This window comes from Rhinichthys klamathensis, unplaced genomic scaffold (genome assembly GCF_029890125.1).
Source record: "Rhinichthys klamathensis goyatoka isolate OS25496 unplaced genomic scaffold, OSU_Roscu_1.1 h1tg000868l_1, whole genome shotgun sequence".
NCBI lineage: Eukaryota > Metazoa > Chordata > Actinopteri > Cypriniformes > Leuciscidae > Rhinichthys > Rhinichthys klamathensis.
Genome location: NW_026607234.1, coordinates 467,267 through 490,000, shown reverse-complemented (window position 1 = coordinate 490,000; position 22,734 = coordinate 467,267). Strand labels below are relative to the sequence as shown.

Genomic DNA, 22,734 nt, shown 5'->3' with positions numbered 1-22,734 from the left:
TCAGTTGCACATGTATCCGAGTTTGAGCATTGACTTCAGCATGAGACGGAGTGTGTTGGTTTTGTGTATTTTGAGTGTTAAGGAAATATGAAGACTGCTATGTTTTATTTGATTGACAGCTGAATTTGATGGTTGTTATGAACTTGAATGACCGGTTTGATTCAGAGTAATTCTGTTATGATATATAGACACGATTTTACTTAAGCACACAATATTTATTGTATTTGCTCCATACTATTGCTCATGTTAGTGATTTGCACAAACTAAATATTTGATGCATAACTTGTTCTTCAGAACGTGTAAAAATCGACGTTATTCGTAATTTCTGAATTAAACGTCTTGCTTGCTGCACTTTATAGCGCTGTAATTCGATATGATGTTATTGGAGTGAAACTGAGTCATTTCTACGTATGGGACTTGACTAATGTTCTGTTTTCAGTCAGTTTATTAATGTTTTCATCCAGTGTGTGAGGTGTAACGCCGTTCCTTCTCTCGTGTTTCAGGCCAAAACGCTGAGGAAACAGATCCAGCAAACATTTAAGCAGTTCGCCAACCTGAACGACGAGCAGAGCATACTGAAGTTCTTCGAGATCCTGGCGCCCGTCTACAGATTCGACAAAGAGTGCTTTCGCTGTGCTCTAGGGGTACGGCAGGTCATGTGCTCAAATACTGGCCTCTCCTGCCTCCTGGTGGTCATGAGGAGTTTTATTCGCTGACACTGGGTCCAAAATGTCCAAAAACAAGCCATTGGAGAACAATTTCTATTACTAGTTAAACTACTGACTATACACTACTCTTTAAAAGTTTGAGTCAGTGAGATTTTCAATAGTAATAACTGGATCAAAAGTGACAGTTTAGAATTAGACATTTAGAATGTAACAATGTAACGTTTTAGTTAGACATTTAGAATGTTACAAAATATTCTATTTCAAATAAATGGTGTTCTTTTTAATTGAAAAATTAAATGTTTCAGGGTTTCCACACAAATATGAACCAGCACAACAGGTTTTAACACTGATAATAATCAGAAATGTTTCTTGAGCATCAAATCATCATATCAGAGTGATTTCTGAAGGATCATGTGACACTGAATGCTGCTGAAAATTCAGCTTTGATCACAGGAATAAATGACACTTTAACATATATTCACATAGAAAACACCTATTTTAAATTGTAATCATATTTCACAATATTACTGTTTTTACTGTATTTTCAGACAAATAAATCAAAGCCTTGGCGAGCAGAAGAGACTTCTTTGAAAAACATTAAAATATCTTACCAACCCCAAACTACATTGGCATTTACTTTATATATTATATCATGGGTTGGTTTCAATTTGGTGGATTAATGCAAGGAATATATATAGAGAAAAATAGCAGTTCCTTATAAATTATAAACCCAACAACTAACGTTAGTTTACTTACCAATTGGTGCTTGCCAAGTGTTCTTTAAGTGACCCAGCTGAGACTTAATTATTATTTTCTTTGATTAAATCATAATGAATTCTTAATGTGAGCAACATTCTTGTTATATGTATGACATCTCTCTCTCTCTCTCTCTCTCTCTCTCTCTCTCTCTCTCTCTCTCTCTCTCTCTCTCTCTCTCTCTCTCTCTCTCTCTCTCTCTCTCTCTCTCTCAGTCGAGTTGGGTCATATCAGTGGATCTTGCTATCGGTCCGGAGGAGGGCATCAGTTACCTGACAGACAAGGGTTCCACGGTAACTCACATCAACATCACCATAGCAACAAACAATGAGTTCCATCTGTTTTATGTTAATCTGAGCTGGTTTTGTCAGTTGCTTGGTTGTATTTATGAATAGCTCCGCCCACAGTGAAGTGTCATTGGTCCAAAATCCTGCTTCACATCACTATATGCTAAACCTCAGATATTCTGATTGGCTGATATGGATACAGTCTGCAGCACTGGCAAAAAACACTAGTTGTGCAGTTCAAACAAAGTACAAAGTGAATTAATTCAGATCCACCTGTGATTGGGTGTGTCGCCTCGTATTATCTCCCAGAGTCCTTCAGGGCTTCTGACGGGAGTCTTTAATCACATTTTCTGCTGATTAATCATCTGTGGTTTGTGACACAGGATTTTGTCTGGAGGCAAAGTGGATGGAAAGTTCAGTGAATGTTCATGAAACATCATAACTCATAAGGATTTGCTTATTTTTCTCATTACAAGTCCGTGTATCATCACCTGTGTCTCTTTTCCTTTCAGCCGACACATCTGGCCAACTTCACGCAGGTGCAGAGCATCCATTACTCGTGCGTGGAGGAGAAGGAGAGGAAAGGTGTCCTGCAGCTGGACGTGGCAGGAGCCGCTGAGGTAAACCAAAGCGCATGAAATGAAGTAGATGTTTTGATTGTAGGATCTACTGTTGAAGTGTTGAGATTGAGATGTGTGACTCAGCTGACAGTGCTGTAATTTCAGACCGTCACTGTTATTTTGGTTTCTTTGTCTGCACTTTTTGTCTCTCTCTCTTTCTGGCTGTCTGTCTTTTGAACAGCATTTTTACTCAGATTTAGACGCCGTGACGGGTTCGTTAGGCTCATTTAAACCGGTAACTAAAACGAAACATTTTCAGCAATTGAAACAAAGCTGAAATAAAACTAAATATTTAAATATTAGATTAAAAATATTTATATAAAATAACACTCAATTAAACTTAAGTTGTGAGTCTTTTTGACCGATTCATTAAAGATCCGGTTCATGAGAGACGAGTCATAGGATTGGGAATCAGACTAGACTGGCTACACTTTGTTTTTGCATGCAGACAGCAAAGAAAACTAAATATAAAGAAGTATTGTGTATTTATTGTCTGTTATTATTATTATTATCTCATCACATTAAAGAATCACAGTAAAAGGAAACACTGTCGTGGGCGTGTCTGAGATCATTTGTGTGCGTCTGAGATTATAAATGTGTGAGTGTGTGTGTGTGTGTGTGTGTTTGGCCTGCGCAGCTGGTCTCTGCTGTAGCTTGACGTCATCATGTGGCTGGTGTTTTCTATAATGGCTCATTGTGAGTCTCTCTCCTTTCTCGCAGCCTCTCACGATCAGCACGCCAGTCTTCGCCACTGCGGAGAACATGGCCGACCTCATCGACGGCTACTGTCGACTCCTCAGCGCCGTCAGCCAGTCCTTCATCGTCAGACCGCAGAAAGGTACGTCTCCCCTACACTGCTGCATTGTGGGATGTCTGGGGTATAGAGGCAGTCAACTATGAACGGGACGTATTGAGTGGAAAATCTCAGTGCGAAGCAGCACAGCTGTCCATTTAATATATATATATATATATATATACAGGTGAAACTCGAAAAATTTGAATATCGTGCAAAGTTATTTCAGTAATTCAACTTAAAATGTGAAACTAATATATTATAGACTCATTACATGCAAAGTGAGATATTTCAACCCTTTATTTGTTATAATTTTGATGATTATGGCTTACAGCTTATGAAAACCCCAAATTCAAAATTAGAATATTGTGAAAAGGTTTTCATAGCCGTAAGCCATAATCATCAAAATTATAACAAATAAAGGCTTGAAATATCTCACTTTGCATGTAATGAGTCTATATAATATATTAGTTTCACCTTTTAAATTGAACTTTTGCACAATATTCTAATTTTTGAGAGAGAGAGAGAGAGAGAGGTCCAGTGGTCTACAAGAACATCTTGTAGTACAATATGAAGTGCAGTTCTTCATATTTGTGTGTGTGTTGTTCCTCTGTCTGATTCATAAGCGGATGTCGTGTGTTTTCTGTCCTACAGAGGGTGAGAGAGCTCTTCCATCCATTCCAAAGTAAGTCATGAATTCAGTTCTCCGCCGTTCCTGAGCTGTTTAATAAACTGTCTGGCAGGATATTCATTTAGTTTGACCACCTGTTAAAGATTAAACACTACTAAACCAGGACAAACCTGAAGATTGGGAAATTAGCTGGGCGATATATCAAGCATTCACAATATATTTGTGATAATTGGCCAAGATTGTCATTATGGTTTTAATGCATTGTTTTTGTTGCCAATGAAGTTTACTCAAGAACATTATTAGGCTATATTTCATACATTATACATTATTATATATATCAGGATGTTAAATTAGCCTGATGATGCTGTAGTGAACTGTTATTTTTTTATATTCAAAAAAACATATATTGAATATATTTTAATACACACACAATATATAATGTTTTATTGTATTATTTTTTTTACATTTTTATTATATTTTTCCCAGGCATACTGTATTATATATATAAAATATTACATACTCTGTCTTTCAAAGTACATATGCTTACATATGTTTTAATTCTGCATGTGTCATGTCTAGTACGTACAATCTTTCGAGTATAATCTGCATTAAGCCGGTACCAATCAAACGCTCACGTGAACCTCTGAAAGTCGTCGTTATGGTTGGATAACTGTTCTTTTTTTTTTATAGTGTGCATGGAAACAATAATAATCACCATTTTGTTCATTAATGAAATTGTTACTCCACAGACTTGCCAACAATGAGAAGCGTCTGGAGGGGATTCGGGCAGGAGTTCGTGCCATCTCTGTTTCAGGTACGACACGCCTCCCATTTATCCGAGTTATCAGGTTTAGTCCCGCTGAGCATTCTGGGTAAAGACTCTCCAAAGAAGAGTTCACAGATAGATCGGATCTGCCAGACAACAATATCTACAATATGTTCATATCAAAATATGATTTTTTTGTAAAACGGGTGTGAAAGCCTGTGGGATTTTCCCCTGTTTTATAGTTTAACATCATAGCTTAACACTTCTCGATCCAATCACATCCACAATGGATTAAATCAAGTCTCGTCCTGCTGGAGATTTGGTTTCACTCTGAAATATTACAAACATGGCAAATGCTGTTTCACATAGTCTTTAAAGCGTTTCTCTGATGTCTTCAAGATGTTGTGCTGGTTTCTGCAACGCATTTAAAGATCATCATCACTTGTACTCCAGATGTTTGGTCTCTGTAGCTCATGAATGTGTCTGCTGTTTTTAAGCTGTTTACATCTGAGATTTCAAACCTAAAGTCGCTCTCTAAAGGCACCTTGCATATTTAAATGAAGTCAGTGTCGTTCTTTTCAATGAAAACATGCTTCATTTTTGTTATTGCACTGTGCATATTATCTTCAGCACTACTTTTTGGTTGTGTTTGCACCATTTCCTGATTTACATTATTCATTTAGTAAATAAAATGCTATAATTTTTGGTGTGAAACGACCTGATAGTGAAAGTGTGGTTTCAGGATGAGATGTTCAGGGTTTTGTCACGGAGCTGGAAGATAAACATGTTTGTTCTGTGTCCATTCCTCCCTCCATATTGTCTTGCTTTGCTTCACTCTCTTTCTCTCTCCATCTGTCGTTCCTCACTGAAGACTCTGTGGTTCAGACGCCCACCAAAGCTGCTAAAGCTCGACGCTTTCTCCTTCCGTTTGTCCTCTGTTCCCATGATCCTCCTCCTAAGGGTACATGCTGTTCCTGTGTGTGTGTTTAACACTAACACTCACTTGCTCTCGACCCCAAACATATTCAATCTGTTTCTCATGTATCATACCACAGCTCTGATTCATCATTTTCTTCTATCGGGAAGCGTTTATCTTTTTTAATGCTATATTGATTAAAGTATGCAATGTCTCTTAAGAGGATGTAGTTTCTACCTCGCTGACGAATCAAATCACATTCTGCTTCACATGTGATTGCTGGCCACGCCTCCTCCGTGACTCCGCCCCCAGCACACATATGTGTTGCAGATCTTCTGTTAACTGCACAAAATGTTGATTTATTTTATGGTTCATATCAGATGCTGAGGTGTCAGTCTCTTTTGCCTGCACCTTTGACATTGATTAATTATTTTTTTATGAAGTAACAGGCCACATTTCACCCCAAAATCCAAAACATAAAAAATTATTATTTATTTTGCTTAAACAAAATTATGCCTATTTTAGGATTTTGTTTGTTTTTGTTGCTTATTTATGAAATTATTGTCATTTCAGTAATGCACATTACTTGTAATTACTGTTAAACTTGATTTTCATTAATAAAGTAACAAAATCTTCTTGTCCAAATTTTTTTTTCAATTAATTTAATACATTTATTTAAATTAATTGCCATGAAATAGAATTTGAACAAGAATTTTTTTCATGGCAATTAATTTAAATAAATGTATTAAATAAATTGAATTTGGACAAGAAGATTTTGTTCATTTTATTTATTTAAATCAATTTAATACATTTATTTAAATTGCCATGAAATAAAAATTAAAACATTTTTTTTTTGCCATTTACTTTACAATTTAATAATACGTTATAATATATATATATATATATATATATATATATAGTAAGTAATATATATATATATTCAGTGTATGTATATATATATATATATATATAATTAAAAATCGAATATAATAAAACAATATTTATATTATACGTTTTACATATTATAATAATAAAAAAATATTTTCCAGTAATGATAATGCAATATTTTACAGACAATTTTATTGCTAATTTGCTATTTATGTTAAAATGTAAAAAACCTGCCTCCAAATAATATCATTTATTATAATATATATATATATATACAGTATATATATTAGAACAAATATATACAAAAAGATTTCCATGTGAATAGCACTGAATTAGACCTATAATATAATTTTTTCTTCTTTTGGTTTAGTGATGAAATGGCAATGCCAGTTTTTTTGAAAGTCTCCCAATTTTGCCAATAATATTAAAAAGTGTAAACCTGCCCCCAATTAATATTATTTATTCTATAAATAAAGTATATAAATGCAAATCTGTTTAAACTGTGAACTGCACTGAATTAGACCCGTGGTGGAACAATACAAGCTGAAGTGTGTCCACGTCCCAATTGAATCTCATCCCACACATTCCTGCAGCACGTCTAACCCAATATAACCACACTAATGACTCCCAGAACAGCATGAGCGAGGACTTCTACACCAGTTCATGATGAGTGTGTGTGTGTGTATGTGTGTGTGTTCATGCCAGCTGATGAATTAATCTTTCTCTGATCTTTGCATGCTCTCCTCGGACCTGCAGAAGATAGTGGAGATGGTAAAGTTTGACTCGTGATCTTCATTTCTGATCTCTGACTAACTGTCTCTGTGTGCATTTGGAAACTTACTTGAATATAGACAATCTTGCATATGTTTCAGTTTAGTTGGAGTGTGTAAATGTGAGTTGTTTTTATTGCATCTCCTTCACTTGAAGCGCATACTTGCTCTTTTGCTCCCTGCATTCCTTATGAGACAGACTTTAAAGGTGTAATTATTTAGAGAAGAGAGTGACCTCTCCCAAAAACAAAAACGCCGGACTAAATCTGTTTTGCATGAAGACGAAAGAGTCACTTCCTTCCCCTGGCTTTCTCAAGCACAACCACAGAGCTGCTCTCTGATTGGCCGGTGGGACAGCCAGAGCTGCTCTCCGATTGGCCGGTGGGACAGCCAGAGCTGCTCTCTGATTGGCCGGTTGGACAGACAGACACTCAGAGCCACACAGATTGAGTTCAGAGAGTTTAACAGAGAGAAGTGCATGTTTGTGTGTATGTGTCTTCATGGAGGAGTTTCTTGGCTTGTTTTCGGCCGGCTCTAGTTTCTGTAGTGGAAGGTTACATGTGTTTCTGGTGGTGTAGTGACCGAGTGGGCGTTGCTTTGGCCAGTGTGTGTGTGTGTGTGTGTGTGTGTGTGAGAGATACTGACCTCTGCTTCTGTCTCCCTGCAGAAACGGATGACTACGCAGAGATCATAGATGAGGAAGACACCTACACCATGCCCTCTAGTAAGTACCCTCACTCGTGCTGTCTGTGAAGTGTGTGTAACTGTCTCCTGGGATCCAGATGTTTCTGTCCAGATCCGTCCGTTTTCGGAGCCAAATCCTGACCTTTTTTTCCCTGTCTGGCTCGTTTGGTTTGTTGATGTGGCGGCAAATGCAATTTAAAGTATCCAGCTCTGACATTCCAGAAAATTCTCTCTGGAAACTCATGCAGGATTCATTCGAGAGTTTGTGTCGAGATTTATTAGATTTAAATAATCAAAGCAAGGTAAAATTAGGTGTGTGTGTGTCACTGGGTTTGTCTAAATCAGACACAATTTGCTTCGGGGAAGCCCTCAAAAGTGTTTTCTTATTAATCTACTGTAAAATCGCAACTAGTTTAATCTGAATTAACTTTATATAAACACTCTACACTCTTAAAAGTAAAGGTCCCATAAGGAGATTTTCTCAGCAATGCCATAGAAGAACAATTTTCGTTCCCCAAAGAACCTTTCAGTGATCATTTCCTTATATAACTATCCTAAAAAAAATCTTTTTCCACTATAAATTCCATTTTTGTGCAATGGAAAGTTTCTATGGATGTTAAAGCTTCATGGAACATCAATGCCAATAAAGAGCCTTTTAGTAAGAGCGTAGAAGTCAGTGTGTGTGTGTGTGTGAGTGTATGTGAGTCAGCGACTGCAGACTGCATGCACACTAACATTCACGAGTGTGTGACTTTACATGCGGGCCTGTACAAACAATCACAGGATTCTGAACACACACGCCGACTTAATGCGTAACGTGTCTTTGAATGAAAACGTGCCATTATTTACTCACACTGGGAGAAAAAAAGGGTAAAACTATTTTTATTCTCAGAAATTGCTAGTAAATTCCACAAATAATTAGAAAAGGATTAACACATTAAATTAAATGTAACATTTTGAAGTAGAAAGACTTACATAAAACACACTCCAATAATCTCTTTTTTACAGTGCAAATTTTCATGTCGTTCCAAACTTGTATGATGTCCTGCTGTGCAACAAAAGCAGATGTTTAGCTGAATGTTGACAAGAAAGCATCATAAATATAGTACATTTGACTTATGCACTATATTCCAATTGTTCTGATGTTATATATTTTAGACTTAACCCTCACGTTGTGTCCGAAGAGGATTTTGCTTTTCCCAAAACTGGAAATGTTATTGCATTGGACAAAAAAACTTACTGACCTTGCTCACACAGTGTATAAAAACAGGGTATAACAATATATATATATATATTTTATTTATATTTATATTTTATTTTATAAAAAAATTAAAAAAAACATATATATATATATATATATATATATGTTTTTTTTTTAATAGCCTTGTGGTGTTCTTGGTCAAAAATGACCTGCCTACAAAAAATTGCTTTTAAAAAGTCTTGTTATGCAATGTTATTGCTAAATATTGGATTCAATCTTTTTTATCAACTTGTTTTCTTGCGATTAGCACAGGTTTTGTATTTCTTTTTGCATCTGATTGGTTATGGGCCTCGTTGATCTGAGATGATGCACCGAAGTGTTTTTGGGGTAAATAAGCTTGAGTGAACTCTTTTCCCTCAAACACTGAGGTGCATCAGCTCAAGCTAAAACACACATAAAACCTGTGCTAATCCAAAGAAAACAAGTTGGCAGATTGGATCCAATATTATGATAATGTAGCATAATGAGATTTACAAACAAAAAAAACGAATCACTTAATGCTAACATTTGGCTTCAGAGGAATAGTGAGTCGTCGTATGAACTACTTTTATATTGCTTTTGCTCCTTCACTGCAAAAAGTGCACAGAAAATAGTATTTTCCAGTATCTAAGCATTCTTTAAAAAAAGATACAATCATCTTTTCTGAGAAATGTATCAATTTTAAGTGTTCATTGTTCATTGAAAAATATCTAAACGTCTTAGAATGAGATCTGCTGTTAACAGAAGTTTGATTTTATTTTATTGCTCATTTTCCAAGTCATTCTTTATGTTGTCTTGTAGTTTATTTTCTATAATATGCTGAATATAAACACGCATACATCAGTGTGATGACTTATAACAGCTCTTTCCTGAGTGTTTGACATGTCTATCATCTCATCCCTCTGTTTCTCTTTCATCCTGAGCTTTAATTGTGATCTAAACGCCCAATCTCTCACTTTTCTCTTTAACACCCAGCCGAATGCTATGGATTAGACGCAGGTAACGCCATCCCTCTGTCTGTGTGTTTCTCTCAGTTTCTTTTCTGTTTTTCTCTCTCTGTCTCAGTTTTGCCGTGTGCTTGTGTTGTTTTGGTAGCAGGTTCCTTCTCGTATTATTGGCAAATGCAGGTTTTCATCAAATGTGTAGAATTGTGTCTTATGGGATTCGAACCCTTGACCTTGTCGTTGTCAGTGTGACGATCTACCAGTCAATCTGGGACAGGAAAAAAATATTTTAACACCCAAAACATGGCATACGGCTTCTTTAAGGCTTTATATTATTATTATTATTATTAGGCATCTTTGTTTTATTATTATTAATCAAAATAATATGATTATTAATAATAACCAAATCAAAATCATAACCAAATATTAATACAAATAATATGATGATTATTAATAGTAACCCATTTATATATTTATGAGCTTAAATACTTTGTATAACAGAAAACCTGCAGAAGTCATTGATATGTAGACAATGAATAGATTTTTGTTTTGCTTATTTATATTTCTTAGTTTTTGTTTGTTTGTTTGTTTTAATAAATGGTGCAATTTTTGAAATTACTATGATTTAAAAAAAATTGTTTTACTATGATATTCGACAAGGACACATTAAATTGAACAAAAATCACAGTAAAGACATTTATAATGTTACAAAAGATTTGTTTATATGTTTTTTATTTTATTTTGCTGTATTATGATTTTTACATAACATTTAAGACTTTATTGAATACTTATTTTAATATAGGTTATGTACATTAGTCAGGCTGAACGCCATATTAAATATATGACAAATGAAAATATCTGGCATTTTTGTGCAGTTTTCTCAATCTTAATACTTCATCTTAATCAGCATCATCTTTCATCTTAATATTTTATGTTACCTTTAATTTTCATAACCAACTTTTTGTCATCTAGATTTTTTTTTTTTTTTGGGATAGACACATTTCCAATGTGTAGTTGGAACGCATTAAATGCATGTCTTTCTGCCGCTCACAGCCTCGTCTTGATTTGTGGATTATTAAATATGGCATCTACCCTGACTAAGGTCTTTTGTTCATGACCTCAGTGTTTCTAAACCTGCAATTGCAGCGTTTGGTGAATCGCTGAGCTCTGCGTTCAGTAAATATTGTTGGTCTCCATCAGAGCTGCTTGTGTGCAGCATGTCGTTCCTCTGAACACACGTGACGCCCAGGGTTTGTGATGTTCCTCTGATGATGAGCTTCAGGTTTGTGACGTCTGCCTCCTTGTGTCTTTCGTCCGTAGCTCAGGACTATGAGATCCAGCGGGACAGAATCGAGCTGGGACGGTGTATCGGCGAGGGACAGTTCGGTGACGTCCACCAAGGGGTTTACATCAGTCCGGTAAACTGCATATTCATCATCCACACAGTCCAAACAACAGTCCATACCGAACAAACACTGTCAGGACCCGGAAGACTAATTCACTAGTGGCTCTTGTGGGTTTTTATTTATGAGTAAAATAAAGCCTGTGGTAAACATAACTTGACGATACTTTGATGTATCAACAACATAAACTGCACACACTCATGCTGAAAATGCAAATTTTGAAGCAGTTATGTTTATTTTTGAAAACATATGTTTCTAATAAGCGACTAGATAAGACAGTTTGTGCAGTTTACATTGTAGGATAAAACGTTGAAGTATCGTCAAGTTATACGTTTTTTTTTTGTTTTTTTATCGTCAAGTTACGTTTACCACAGGCTTTATTTTACTCACAAAAATTATCATTAAAAAACCTGATTATACAACCAGCGGCGGATTAGTCTTCCAACTATTATTTAGCATTTAACCCTCTGGGGACCAAGGTGTTTTTGGGTTCCTTGAGATGTTTTGACATGCCCTGACATTTGTGCTTTTTTCAGTTGCTTATAAACATATTAATGGCACAGGTGAAATTACACTCTATTTAGCACAAACAGGGCTACCATAATATGTGAGCAACATGTATGTACATGTTTGTATTTTTGAGAGAATATTGTTTATGCATGGTTATTGAAAAAAATAAAAATGAAAGTTTCTGAAATAAAGCCACAAAATAAATACTAAATATGTGTCCACAAGACTTTTGACTAATGGAAGTTGTGGCCTAGAGTTTCTGCTTCAAAATGATCTGAAAATCATCCTTTCTAATCATTCACATAACACAATAGATTCTTTTAAATTGTGAAAAACATTTTTTATTAGCCAAGGCAATATGCGAATGAGCGTGAACGGCCCAACCCCATTGTGAATAATTAGGTGGTTGAGAAGACAAAGACCCCGCATATTAATGACCCTTTCATTCAGGTGTGTCACACAAGAAAGAATGCAAGGACAATATACACACACACACACACATACATATACATATACATATAAAATCAAAATATAAATGAAAGTCAAAAGCACATTTTTAGTCATACCTGGAAACAAATCCTGTTCAAATAGGTTATATGGGGCATTCTACAGAATTGGGTCAAAGTTAGAGTTGGAAACATCTTGAAAAGAAAATTGTCTTTTTTCCATAAGTCTTAGTTTGTTAGTCGGCCAATACATTTTATCATACATATTTCAAAGTTAAGGATTCATTATTTTGATATAGCTTGCATTGGAACAAACACTATTTTTAGTTGATTAGTTTTGACAAAACATACTATATATTTAACATATGAGCAGAAACTGCTAACAAAAGCTTATTTTATGTCTATTTTAGAGTTAAAACTTTATAATCTATCCAAAACTAGTCACACACACACACACACACACACAGAAACATGATTCAAATTTAAACAGTAGGCTATTTTTGCGTTTACAGACACTAATGTTATTATATATCGCGATTAGAACAAAGCACAAGAATAAAACACTTACAGCTCAGCTCGCTCCTCGAAGTGAAAATAAACCAGCACTTGTTCTGAGGTAGGTAAATGTCCCAGGATTATTCCTCACAGCCGCGCAAGACGACAGTACATTAATCTGACTAAATATAGTGTGTTTACCGAGTTTATGTGGGCGTTTACACGTCTCAATGTGTTGCTTCAGATCATTAGCGTTTGAATAGTGCGCGCTCTCCGTGGGCGTGTCACATTAGCGGAATAATGAGATGCGAACGATAATGAACGATAATGAGAACGGCTGACACCTCTCTCTTTTTATATAGATTACATAAACAGAGAATATTTATTTTAGTTTTAAATTAGATAATTTAAAAGTACAAACTTAAATGATCATAAACATATATTGCTCATGTCTGGGTGAATAGTATTCGCTGAGTTTTGTTTAAGTTTATAGACGTGCTCCAGAAAAAAAGTTCACGGACACGGAGAGGCAGAACGCACACCCTGTTTATTTTCTTTATTTTACAAAAGCACAATATTTTATTTCGATTGTAGGTGGGCACATAAAAAAGTAGACATTTAACAGTTTATTTTTTAATATGTCTTAACTCTGTATGACCAGAAATGATGGAGTAGTTTAAGTCTATTTTTCTGCTATGTGAAAAAAATCTGCCAAAACGCACCGGTGCGTTTGCCGTCCCCAGAGGGTTAAAGTAGCTAGTCTTAAACTAGTCTAACTGTAGTCTAATGCATTCATTAAGCTTAACCTTAAAACCTTGTTATGAAAATTATTGTATAAAAAATGATCAAACAAATATTGTTCTTTAATTAATGGATGGAAACATTTTTTGATAAATAAGTTTATTAGTAAGAACAAATAAGCAAGTCAACATTTAGTCCCAAACTAGCTAGTCTAAACAGAGTGAGAGTGAGATAAACAGCACTTTGGTTCCACTTGTGGTGTTGAAAGTGCTCTATAAATAAAGTTGAGTTGAGTTGAGATCTTAAATTAGACTAAATCTAACGCTAGTTACCCATTCTTCTTATTTTAAAATAAATATAGTTGGAATTTAAAAATATTTAAATAAGTACATATTTGAATTTATGACAATTTATGACAATCTCCCCTTAAAATATAAACAATTGATGTATGTATTATTTTATTGATTTTTATCAGAATTGTTTATTTTTATATTTTATGTTGTCTATTCTTAGAAACTAATAATGTCACACAAATCAGAGTTTTAAACTGAATTTGTAATATACAATCTTTTGTAATGTCGCTATACTGTAATATTCTTGAATTTGTTCATACGGTTTTTTGAGTTGCGTGTGTTTGAGATCCTCATGTGCTCTTCCTGACAGGAGAATCCATCATTATCGGTGGCCATAAAGACGTGTAAGAACTGCACATCTGACAGCGTGCGTGAGAAGTTTCTACAGGAAGCTCGTGAGTATTTTAAGTAACGCTTCACACTAGTGACCCACATCACATTTAGCTTTTTTTCTCCAGCATGGTTGTTCCATCTGAACACATGACACATAGTAAAGTTGAATATGAGGAAGTCACTTCTGCCACTTCTGTTTTAGAGAAGTCAGAATCCCACAAAACCATTATGAATTTGCAAAAGTGTTTTGCGTGAGAATCTTTGTGTGATGTAACGCTTGACAGTGACAATGCGGCAGTTCGACCATCCGCACATTGTGAAGTTGATTGGGATAATCACGGAAAATCCCGTCTGGATCATCATGGAGTTGTGCACGCTTGGAGAGGTGAGGCTTGCTGTCATTTCAAAGTGCCCCTTTTTTAAAGGCTCCTAATGTTGTTTTGCAGTCTCCTTTAATAGGCTTACATGCATCCAAGGTCAAAAAACACTCTTTTTCTCATAACATACACTGCAGCATCAGCTCTTGTCTCACAGTGTCTGAAACAGTTTGATAAATTATTCAGTCTCTCTAAGCCCCGCCTTTCTGAGAGCCTGCTCTGCTCTGATTGGTCAAAAGGCCTAATCTGTTGTGATTGGTCGACCGCTTGCAGTGTGTGTTGGAAAACCAAACGCACATTTGCATATCTGATTTTCAGCTCTTCCTCAGCACTTTATACTAGGGGTGGAACGGTACATGTATTCGTATCGAACCGAAACGGTACGGGCGTCACGGTTCGGTGCACGAATTTACACGGAGAATACACGGTATAAAAATAAATAAAACTCGCGTGCAAATTAATTAATGTAATGCGGATCTACTGTTAGATACGCGGGTTCTTTAGGGACACATAATCTGTACCATCGGCTTAGCTCTGAACGCGCGTTCACTTCAAACGTTGGCTTTATACGCGCGTCCTATTCGCTTTGGACTAGCGTCGAACTAGACGCGAATTTGACGCTCTATTCGCGTTTGATGTGACCGTGACCGCATAATGAACAGGCAGCGATGTCAAGATTGCAATGCTGGAGTGTGTGTGTGTGTGTGTGCGAGAGAGAGAGAGAGAGAGGCGCGCGGGCGCGATCGAACTGTGTGTGAGAGAGAGAGAGAGAGAGAGAGAGAGAGAGGCGCGGGCGCGATCGAACAGTGGAAACATAAAAAACATACTCCGTCATTTTGTTCATACAGATCATTAAACCTGCAAAGTGATTACTTATATTTGTGTACACTCGCAATAAAACACAACATTGTGCTTTTGTCACACTGTAAACTCTTGTCAAACTGTAACCTACAACTGTCACTCAACCAAAATCACACACACACTGTTTTAAAAGCAAAACATATTTATCCAACTCCATTTCAAAACAGTCTGTGTGTTCCATCTTTTGGACATTCATCATATTGCATTGGTTTCCATTTCTTGTCCTCGGAGCGCTAATCTTACACATTCTACATTGATTAAAAAAAGAAAATCGAATGTGTTTTTAATGGTAGTATTATTTTATACAGAAATCAATTATTTATAATTCAGAAGAGAATAATGTTACATTGTCAATTAATAATGTTAATTAAAATTAAGGAAAACAAATATATTGATCTGAAATATAGCAAATTAATTTTAAATTATTTCAGGTACAATTACCAAACATATCGCAAGGTCTTTTTGTCTTTTTATTAATTTAATTAATAAACTATTATATAAAACTATTGTCAGTGCACTACAAATAAACTGGTTCTATGCCTTTATTAATAAAACTTATTTAAAAAATACAATGCCTTCTGCATTTTTGTTTTGCTTTTCCCTCCATTATACCGAAATCGTACCGAACCGTGATGTCTGAACCGAGGTATGAACCGAACCGTGACTTCTGTGTACCGTTTCACCCCTTGTAGATACTCAGTGATACGAACAGTGATGATGTGTTCAGTTTTACCGTATCAATCTCATCCTTTGGAAGTGGATTTGCTTTGTCAGCAGAAAACAACGTCTCCTCAAACCAAACTCTTCCAGTCTCAGATACAACTACCAGTCCTTCCAGAAAAACTAACCAAGGCAAAAATCCTTGATTACGCGGCCCGTTTTCTTTAAAAATGCTATGGAATATGTGGGATATTTATGCAATTTTATCCAATGACATTGCGGGAACTTGCAAAAATTGCGGTTTGATGAAAAAGAGAAAAAAAAGTGATTCCCCCAACACTGTTCTCACTAGGCTACTACCCTAATGTAAAGAGTCATTTCTTATTACTTCCTATGATAAGCAACCATAATACATCACTGAAAGTGCTGGAAATATTCAAGTTTTCATCTTGTTTTATTTCAGACTTTAATAAACACATCAAACTTACAAAACATTGACGAGTCAAACTAGTTCTGTACCTTTACAAAAGGAATATGCTACAACTACTGTAAAAATGAATAAATTAAATATAAAAAAATAAAGTGTGCTCCTGTTTTACAGCTTTTCGATGATGTTCACGTCGCGTAATTACATCACTTCATAACGTTCCCATGGCAACAGGGGGAAACGGCGGCTCTTGTGTGACACAAACGCGACATTTTTCAACTTTCTGCTAAGATATATGTGACTTTTTTGCAACGAAAATGTGAGGATTATGAAATCATGCAAGCCCTGCGTATTTTGCACGGAAATCGACAATTAATGCGGTGAAAGTGCGGCGTTTAATGCCCCCGCATAAATATGCAGACTTTGGCTGATTATGCACTGAATCATGCGATCGCATAATCGCGTTTTTCTGGAGGGACTGAACTACAGTGTTTGAGGGTCAAAGGCATTGTTCATGAGCAGCCAATGAAGACCATAGACTGACATCATGCAAATATTTTACAAATGTCATATCAGGCAATTAAGAATCGCTTCTTTCTTTATAAAACAATAACTCGATTTATTGTGTATTTTGACAATTCACAAACAGCTTTATTATATCTGAAAATGCATAACAGGGGCACTTTAAACTCCTCTTTTGGTTGACAAGCTTCTAGACTGACTAGAAACCCATCTGGAAATCACCATTGTGTTTGTCTTTAGTTGAGGTCGTTCTTGCAAGTAAGGAAGTACAACCTGGACCTGTCCACGCTGATCCTGTTCTCCTTCCAGCTGAGCACAGCGCTGGCGTACCTGGAGAGCAAACGCTTCGTGCACCGGTGAGCATCAACACCACTGAAGTTTGAAGATCTTCACAAGCGCAACTCTTTTCTGGTCGCAATGCACTGAGATAAATGTGTGTTTCCCACAGGGACATCGCTGCCAGGAACGTGCTGGTGTCGTCCACGGATTGTGTGAAACTCGGTGACTTCGGTCTCTCCCGATACATGGAGGACAGTTCCTATTACAAAGGTAATTCACACTACCATTTAAAATCACAAGAAATGGGAGGCACGCAGACGTCCGCGAGGAGCCTCCGCGCACACCCTCCGATGATGATTTTTACGTCACGCAGACCCTAGCGGACCCTCGCGGACGCAGAAAGTAAAACACTAGCTTCAGGCTGACAAACCACTGATTTTAACCCCTCAAAAAGATATAATTACCGTAAAACTTCAAATAAAAGCTCTTGTTTTTGCCGCCAAAAAGCGGACGATCTGACGGGTTTTAGAAGATTAAATACAACCCGAAACTAAAAAACAGACCCGGCCTCTATTTGAGACCGGCCTTTATTTACCCAAACCTGCAGCCACACCAGGCGTGTAAAAGAGACAGGCGTCTATTTGGGACTCGACTATTATTTGAAGTTTTACGGTAATGCAAAAAATAAGCATGGATAGTGAAGGAAACAGCGGCCTCTGGTGGACAGTGAAGGAAACAGCGGCCTCTGGTGGATAGTGAAGGAATAGCGGCCTCTGGTGGATAGTGAAGGAATAGCGGCCTCTGGTGGATAGTGAAGGAATAGCGGCCTCTGGTGGATAGTGAAGGAATAGCGGCCTCTGGTGGATAGTGAAGGAATAGCGGCCTCTGGTGGATAGTGAAGGAAACAGCGGCCTCTGGTGGATAGTGAAGGAATAGCGGCCTCTGGTGGATAGTGAAGGAATAGCGGCCTGAGGATAGTGAAGGAATATTTGATTTGTTTATAGTCTGTAAAAAACTTGTCCGTAAAACGTTTTTAGTCTGCCTAATTGTTAATGCCATGCAACATTTTGTAAGATGGACCCAGAAAGTACATGTAAATAATCTTTAATAAAGTTGTACATACAAATTTGTTTAGTCTTTTTTTATGTAGAATCTTTTTATTATGTTTGTGTTTAGTTTATTGTTTGTTGAGTGTTGAGTCTGTATCTGTCTTGAAATGGCCTGTGAAGCAAAACATTTAAATACAAAATACAAATACAGTGTGTGTGTGTGTGTGTGTTTTCCAGCTTCTAAAGGGAAACTGCCGATCAAATGGATGGCTCCAGAATCCATAAACTTCCGGCGGTTCACGTCAGCCAGCGACGTCTGGATGTTTGGTAACTGCTATTCCATTATGCTGTCTTACAGTTTGACTGTTCTTGAACACCATAAACATATGCTTTGAACAGCATCTTTCTATTATTAAAACAATATTAGTTTTTTTTTATTTTTATTTTTTTATTATTATTAAATATTCATTTGATCATTTTACTCTTAATAATAAAACATAAAATATGTGCTGCTTAAGCCTGAGGAAGGTCGATTGACTTAAAAAAAATTATGATGATGCAAGTCTGAGAAGTGTGCAGTATTTATATATATATTTTTATAAATAAATATATATATATATATATATAATTTTTTTTTTAAATATATTTAAAAAATAATATATATATATATATATATATAATATATATATATATATATATATATATATATATATATATATATATATATATATATATATATATATATATATAATGTTTTTTAAAAATATATATAAATGTTTTTTAAATTTATATAAAAATTATTTTAATATTAAAATATTATATTGGACTTTAATCCTACGCACCTATGAATGATTCAGGTGTGTGAGGGTCTAAATTTTCTATTAAAACATTTATTTTGTAATTTTTTTGCCTCTATTCAGATGTGACAATATTATATTTTTTTAAATGTTTTTTTTATTTTATTATTTTAACATTAAAATACTATATTAGACTTGAATCGAATTGAATTTAATATTTTCTATTTAAATTTTTTAGTTTGTCAATTTATTTTGCCTCTATTCAGATATGACAATAATTAGATTGGTCAAGCTGTCAGCTCTGATTAAAACATAATATCATTTATTTTTCTAATTTTCTATAATGGTTGTATTTTTTACTTTGCCAAATGCAGTGTTTTTGAGTTTATTTGTGATGATGAGGCAGATTTCTGCTCGTGTCTCTCTCTCAGGTGTGTGTATGTGGGAAATCCTCATGTTCGGCATCAAGCCCTTCCAGGGCGTGAAGAATAATGACGTGATCGGGCGGATCGAGAACGGGGAGAGGTTAGCGATGCCCCAAAACTGCCCCCCGACCCTCTACAGCCTCATGACCAAGTGCTGGGCGTACGACCCCAGCAAACGCCCGCGCTTCACCGAACTCAAGACTCAGCTCAGGTCAGTGTGTGTGTGTGGACCGCGCTCAGGTCAGTGTGTGTGTGTGGACTGCTTTACTCATGCTTTTGTAAAGCTAATCTGGATAAAAGCGTCTTCTAGATGACTTATTTCACATGTAATGTCATAGTAAAGCAGCTGTTTTACAGTGTTTGCACAGATAATCTGATCTTTTATGCTTTTCTTGGTTTCTGACACTAGAGGTCTCTGTTTAGCTTCCAGAATGATCAGCGATGTAATTATACAAGCTTTTATTTTCTTGTTGAACTCTAATGTGCAACAAATTAACCATTTATCATTTATAATGATTCATTATTAACAAATTATTCAGGAATAAAATACAAAATAATACAGAACAATATATGAAGTAATATTATATTTTTTTAGTTAGTCTAATCTAAGCCAAAAGTCAGTCTAATCAGTGCTCTAGCTAAATAAATGCAGAAAAAGCAGATTTCCTCATGAGTGTGTGTCCCTGCAGCACGATCCTGGATGAGGAGAAGGCCCAACAGGAGGAGCGTTTCCGCATGGAGATGAGGAGACAGGTCACCGTGTCCTGGGACACTGGCAATTCAGACGAGGCTCCTCCGAAGGTGAACCTCAGAGACACACACATGTGTATCAGAGATCTGCAGTACCCTGAGCAGATCTACAGGAGATGTGTGTGTGTGTGTTTTAGTTTGAGTAACTGGGTTGGTTTTAATCAGTGGTTTTGGTTTTCACAGCCCAGCCGACCTGGATACCCGAGTCCTCGATCCAGTGATGGATATTTCCCTAGTCCTCAACATGCTGGTCAGCTCAACCACTACCAGGTACATCAGTCCTGCCCACAGCAGCAGCTTCATGCAAACACAGTTAACCCTCGGTGCTCTTTTAAAAAAGAAATATAGGTAACACTTTATTTTAAGGTGCTTGTAATAAGCAGTAATTAACAGTTAATAAGACACTTATAAGACCTTATAAGATGCATATAATATGCATATAAGCATTAACTACTTCATATAAGGGTTAATTAAAGGTCCAGGCCCTGAAGAGATCAGGGAAACTACTCCCTCTTGGGAAGGTCCATTTTTAAGGCACTGGGAGTTTGTGTTACCATTTATGTTTGTTCGGCGGTTCTAAAAGTGCAATGTATTGATACTTGAGAAATTTATTATTTAATTTAATTTATTTATTATCATTAGTTAATGCTTATATGCATCTTATATGGATCTTATAAGGTCTTATAAGTGTCTTATTAACTGTTAATTACTGCTTATTACAAGCACCTTAAAATAAAGTGTTACCGAAATATATATTTATATATATTAGGGCTGTCAGTTAAACGCGTTATTAACGGCGTTATCGCAAATCCATTTTATTTATCGCGTGATTAACGGTCTTTTTGGCCTAGCAAACTTTGCAGTTTTTTTCACATGCTTTTGCAACAGGACGCGGCGCTACGCTATGAAACCCATTCATTTCAATGGCTTGTGCAAGCGCAAGCGGATCTAGCTAGACCGGAAACAAAACAACAGGCACGACGCCACACACACTTGTTTAGGCTTGCGAGCCGGCCAAATAGTTGGTTAACGTTACGTTTTGAGTGGATGGCGAGCGCGAGACGCCGAAATGGATGCCAATAAGATTCTGAATTGAAATTTTACTTTTAAAAAGTTGCCAAATGGTCCCATTGACGAGACCAAAGTGATCTGTGTGTTTTGTCGTTGTGAACTGAGCTGTCATCATCACAGCACGTCCAGTCTGAAACACCACTTGATGATGGCCAAGCACACACACACACACACACACACACACACAGCTGATGCGAATTCTCCGCCCCCTCGTCAATATCAGGACCTCGTCAGTATTTCTTTCACCCTTTTATTGATGGACAGTGTTACATTGTGTGAGATTATTTGCTCCAAGTGAGAATGTTAGTGTGAAATTGAACACAGTGCAAATGTTTTTTATTGAAAACAACATTGACATATACAAAGCAAGCCGATCCACTTTTCCATGTTGATAAGAGCATTAAAATGAGAAAAATTAAATGGGACAAAAAGAAATCAAGAGACATTTAGAATAGATAAAAATGATTGCGAGTTAACTATGACATTAATGCGATTAATCCCGATTAAATATTTTAATCGTTTGACAGCACTCATATATATATATATATATATATTCATTGGAATGGTATGAAACTTGGTAAAGGTTTTGGCACTTGCTGTGTGAACACAAAAAAATCATGGACATGATTCGAACAGGTTAAATGGTCCTGAAAATTCATCTTTGAAAAGAGATCAAACTTAAGTCTGTGCTTTAAAGCATTTAAGATTTACGACAATTTAATTTCTAATCTTAAAGTCTATGCTCAATAAGTGAATAAATGGATTATAAATACAGCGTAAATATAATTTAGTACCATAAAATCGCCTAAAAATAAAAAACATTATCGAATTAAAATATAGTACATTCATTTCATTGAAATAAAGATATAAATTTCAGTCATTTTTGACCGACACGTTAAGAGCATCTGAGGTTAATTAATAAATAACAAGAAATATAAATATTGGGGTGCAAGTTGTGAACGATTTTTTTTTTCTGCTGCTGCTCATATAATGTATTAATACCATACCTGACTAACTGATTACTGTTGCCAAACACTCACGAAATACCCCAAAACTGCCCAACATAAACATTCAACAAATACCCAAACACACTTCGGATAGCACTGCACTTCTCTCTAGCCAAACACCCTGATTTACTTGTGTTTATCCAGAAGAGCGTGTGATTGGCTGGCTTCAGCTCGATGCAGTTATTTCACAGCTCGTCCGCGAGCGCCTCTGACAGCAGGCATTTCCTCCGTGCTCTTTGCAGACGCATGCTATTGTTGACTCCAG

General features: G+C 36.1%; 1 protein-coding gene across 12 annotated transcripts in view; it reads left to right on the top strand.

The window, feature by feature from the left end:
* Positions 1–22,734, top strand: part of ptk2aa (protein tyrosine kinase 2aa) — a 78,380-nt gene that overhangs the window by 39,195 nt on the left and 16,451 nt on the right. For 3 of the 12 annotated variants that reach the window (XM_056243908.1, XM_056243917.1, XM_056243918.1), the window contains exons 8-26: positions 504–644; positions 1,640–1,717; positions 2,224–2,331; positions 3,052–3,169; positions 3,779–3,809; positions 4,505–4,569; positions 5,393–5,482; positions 7,082–7,096; positions 7,763–7,819; positions 9,995–10,018; positions 11,284–11,381; positions 14,222–14,306; positions 14,529–14,629; positions 17,332–17,447; positions 17,540–17,640; positions 18,657–18,746; positions 19,648–19,852; positions 20,331–20,442; positions 20,575–20,661. In XM_056243908.1, the coding sequence (XP_056099883.1) occupies positions 504–644; positions 1,640–1,717; positions 2,224–2,331; positions 3,052–3,169; positions 3,779–3,809; positions 4,505–4,569; positions 5,393–5,482; positions 7,082–7,096; positions 7,763–7,819; positions 9,995–10,018; positions 11,284–11,381; positions 14,222–14,306; positions 14,529–14,629; positions 17,332–17,447; positions 17,540–17,640; positions 18,657–18,746; positions 19,648–19,852; positions 20,331–20,442; positions 20,575–20,661 (1,722 nt within the window). Of the gene's footprint in view, positions 1–503; positions 645–1,639; positions 1,718–2,223; positions 2,332–3,051; positions 3,170–3,778; positions 3,810–4,504; positions 4,570–5,392; positions 5,483–7,081; positions 7,097–7,483; positions 7,649–7,762; positions 7,820–9,994; positions 10,019–11,283; positions 11,382–14,221; positions 14,307–14,528; positions 14,630–17,331; positions 17,448–17,539; positions 17,641–18,656; positions 18,747–19,647; positions 19,853–20,330; positions 20,443–20,574; positions 20,662–22,734 lie in introns of those variants that run through there. The other 9 variants (XM_056243909.1, XM_056243910.1, XM_056243912.1 and 6 more) reach the window with 9 other exon arrangements.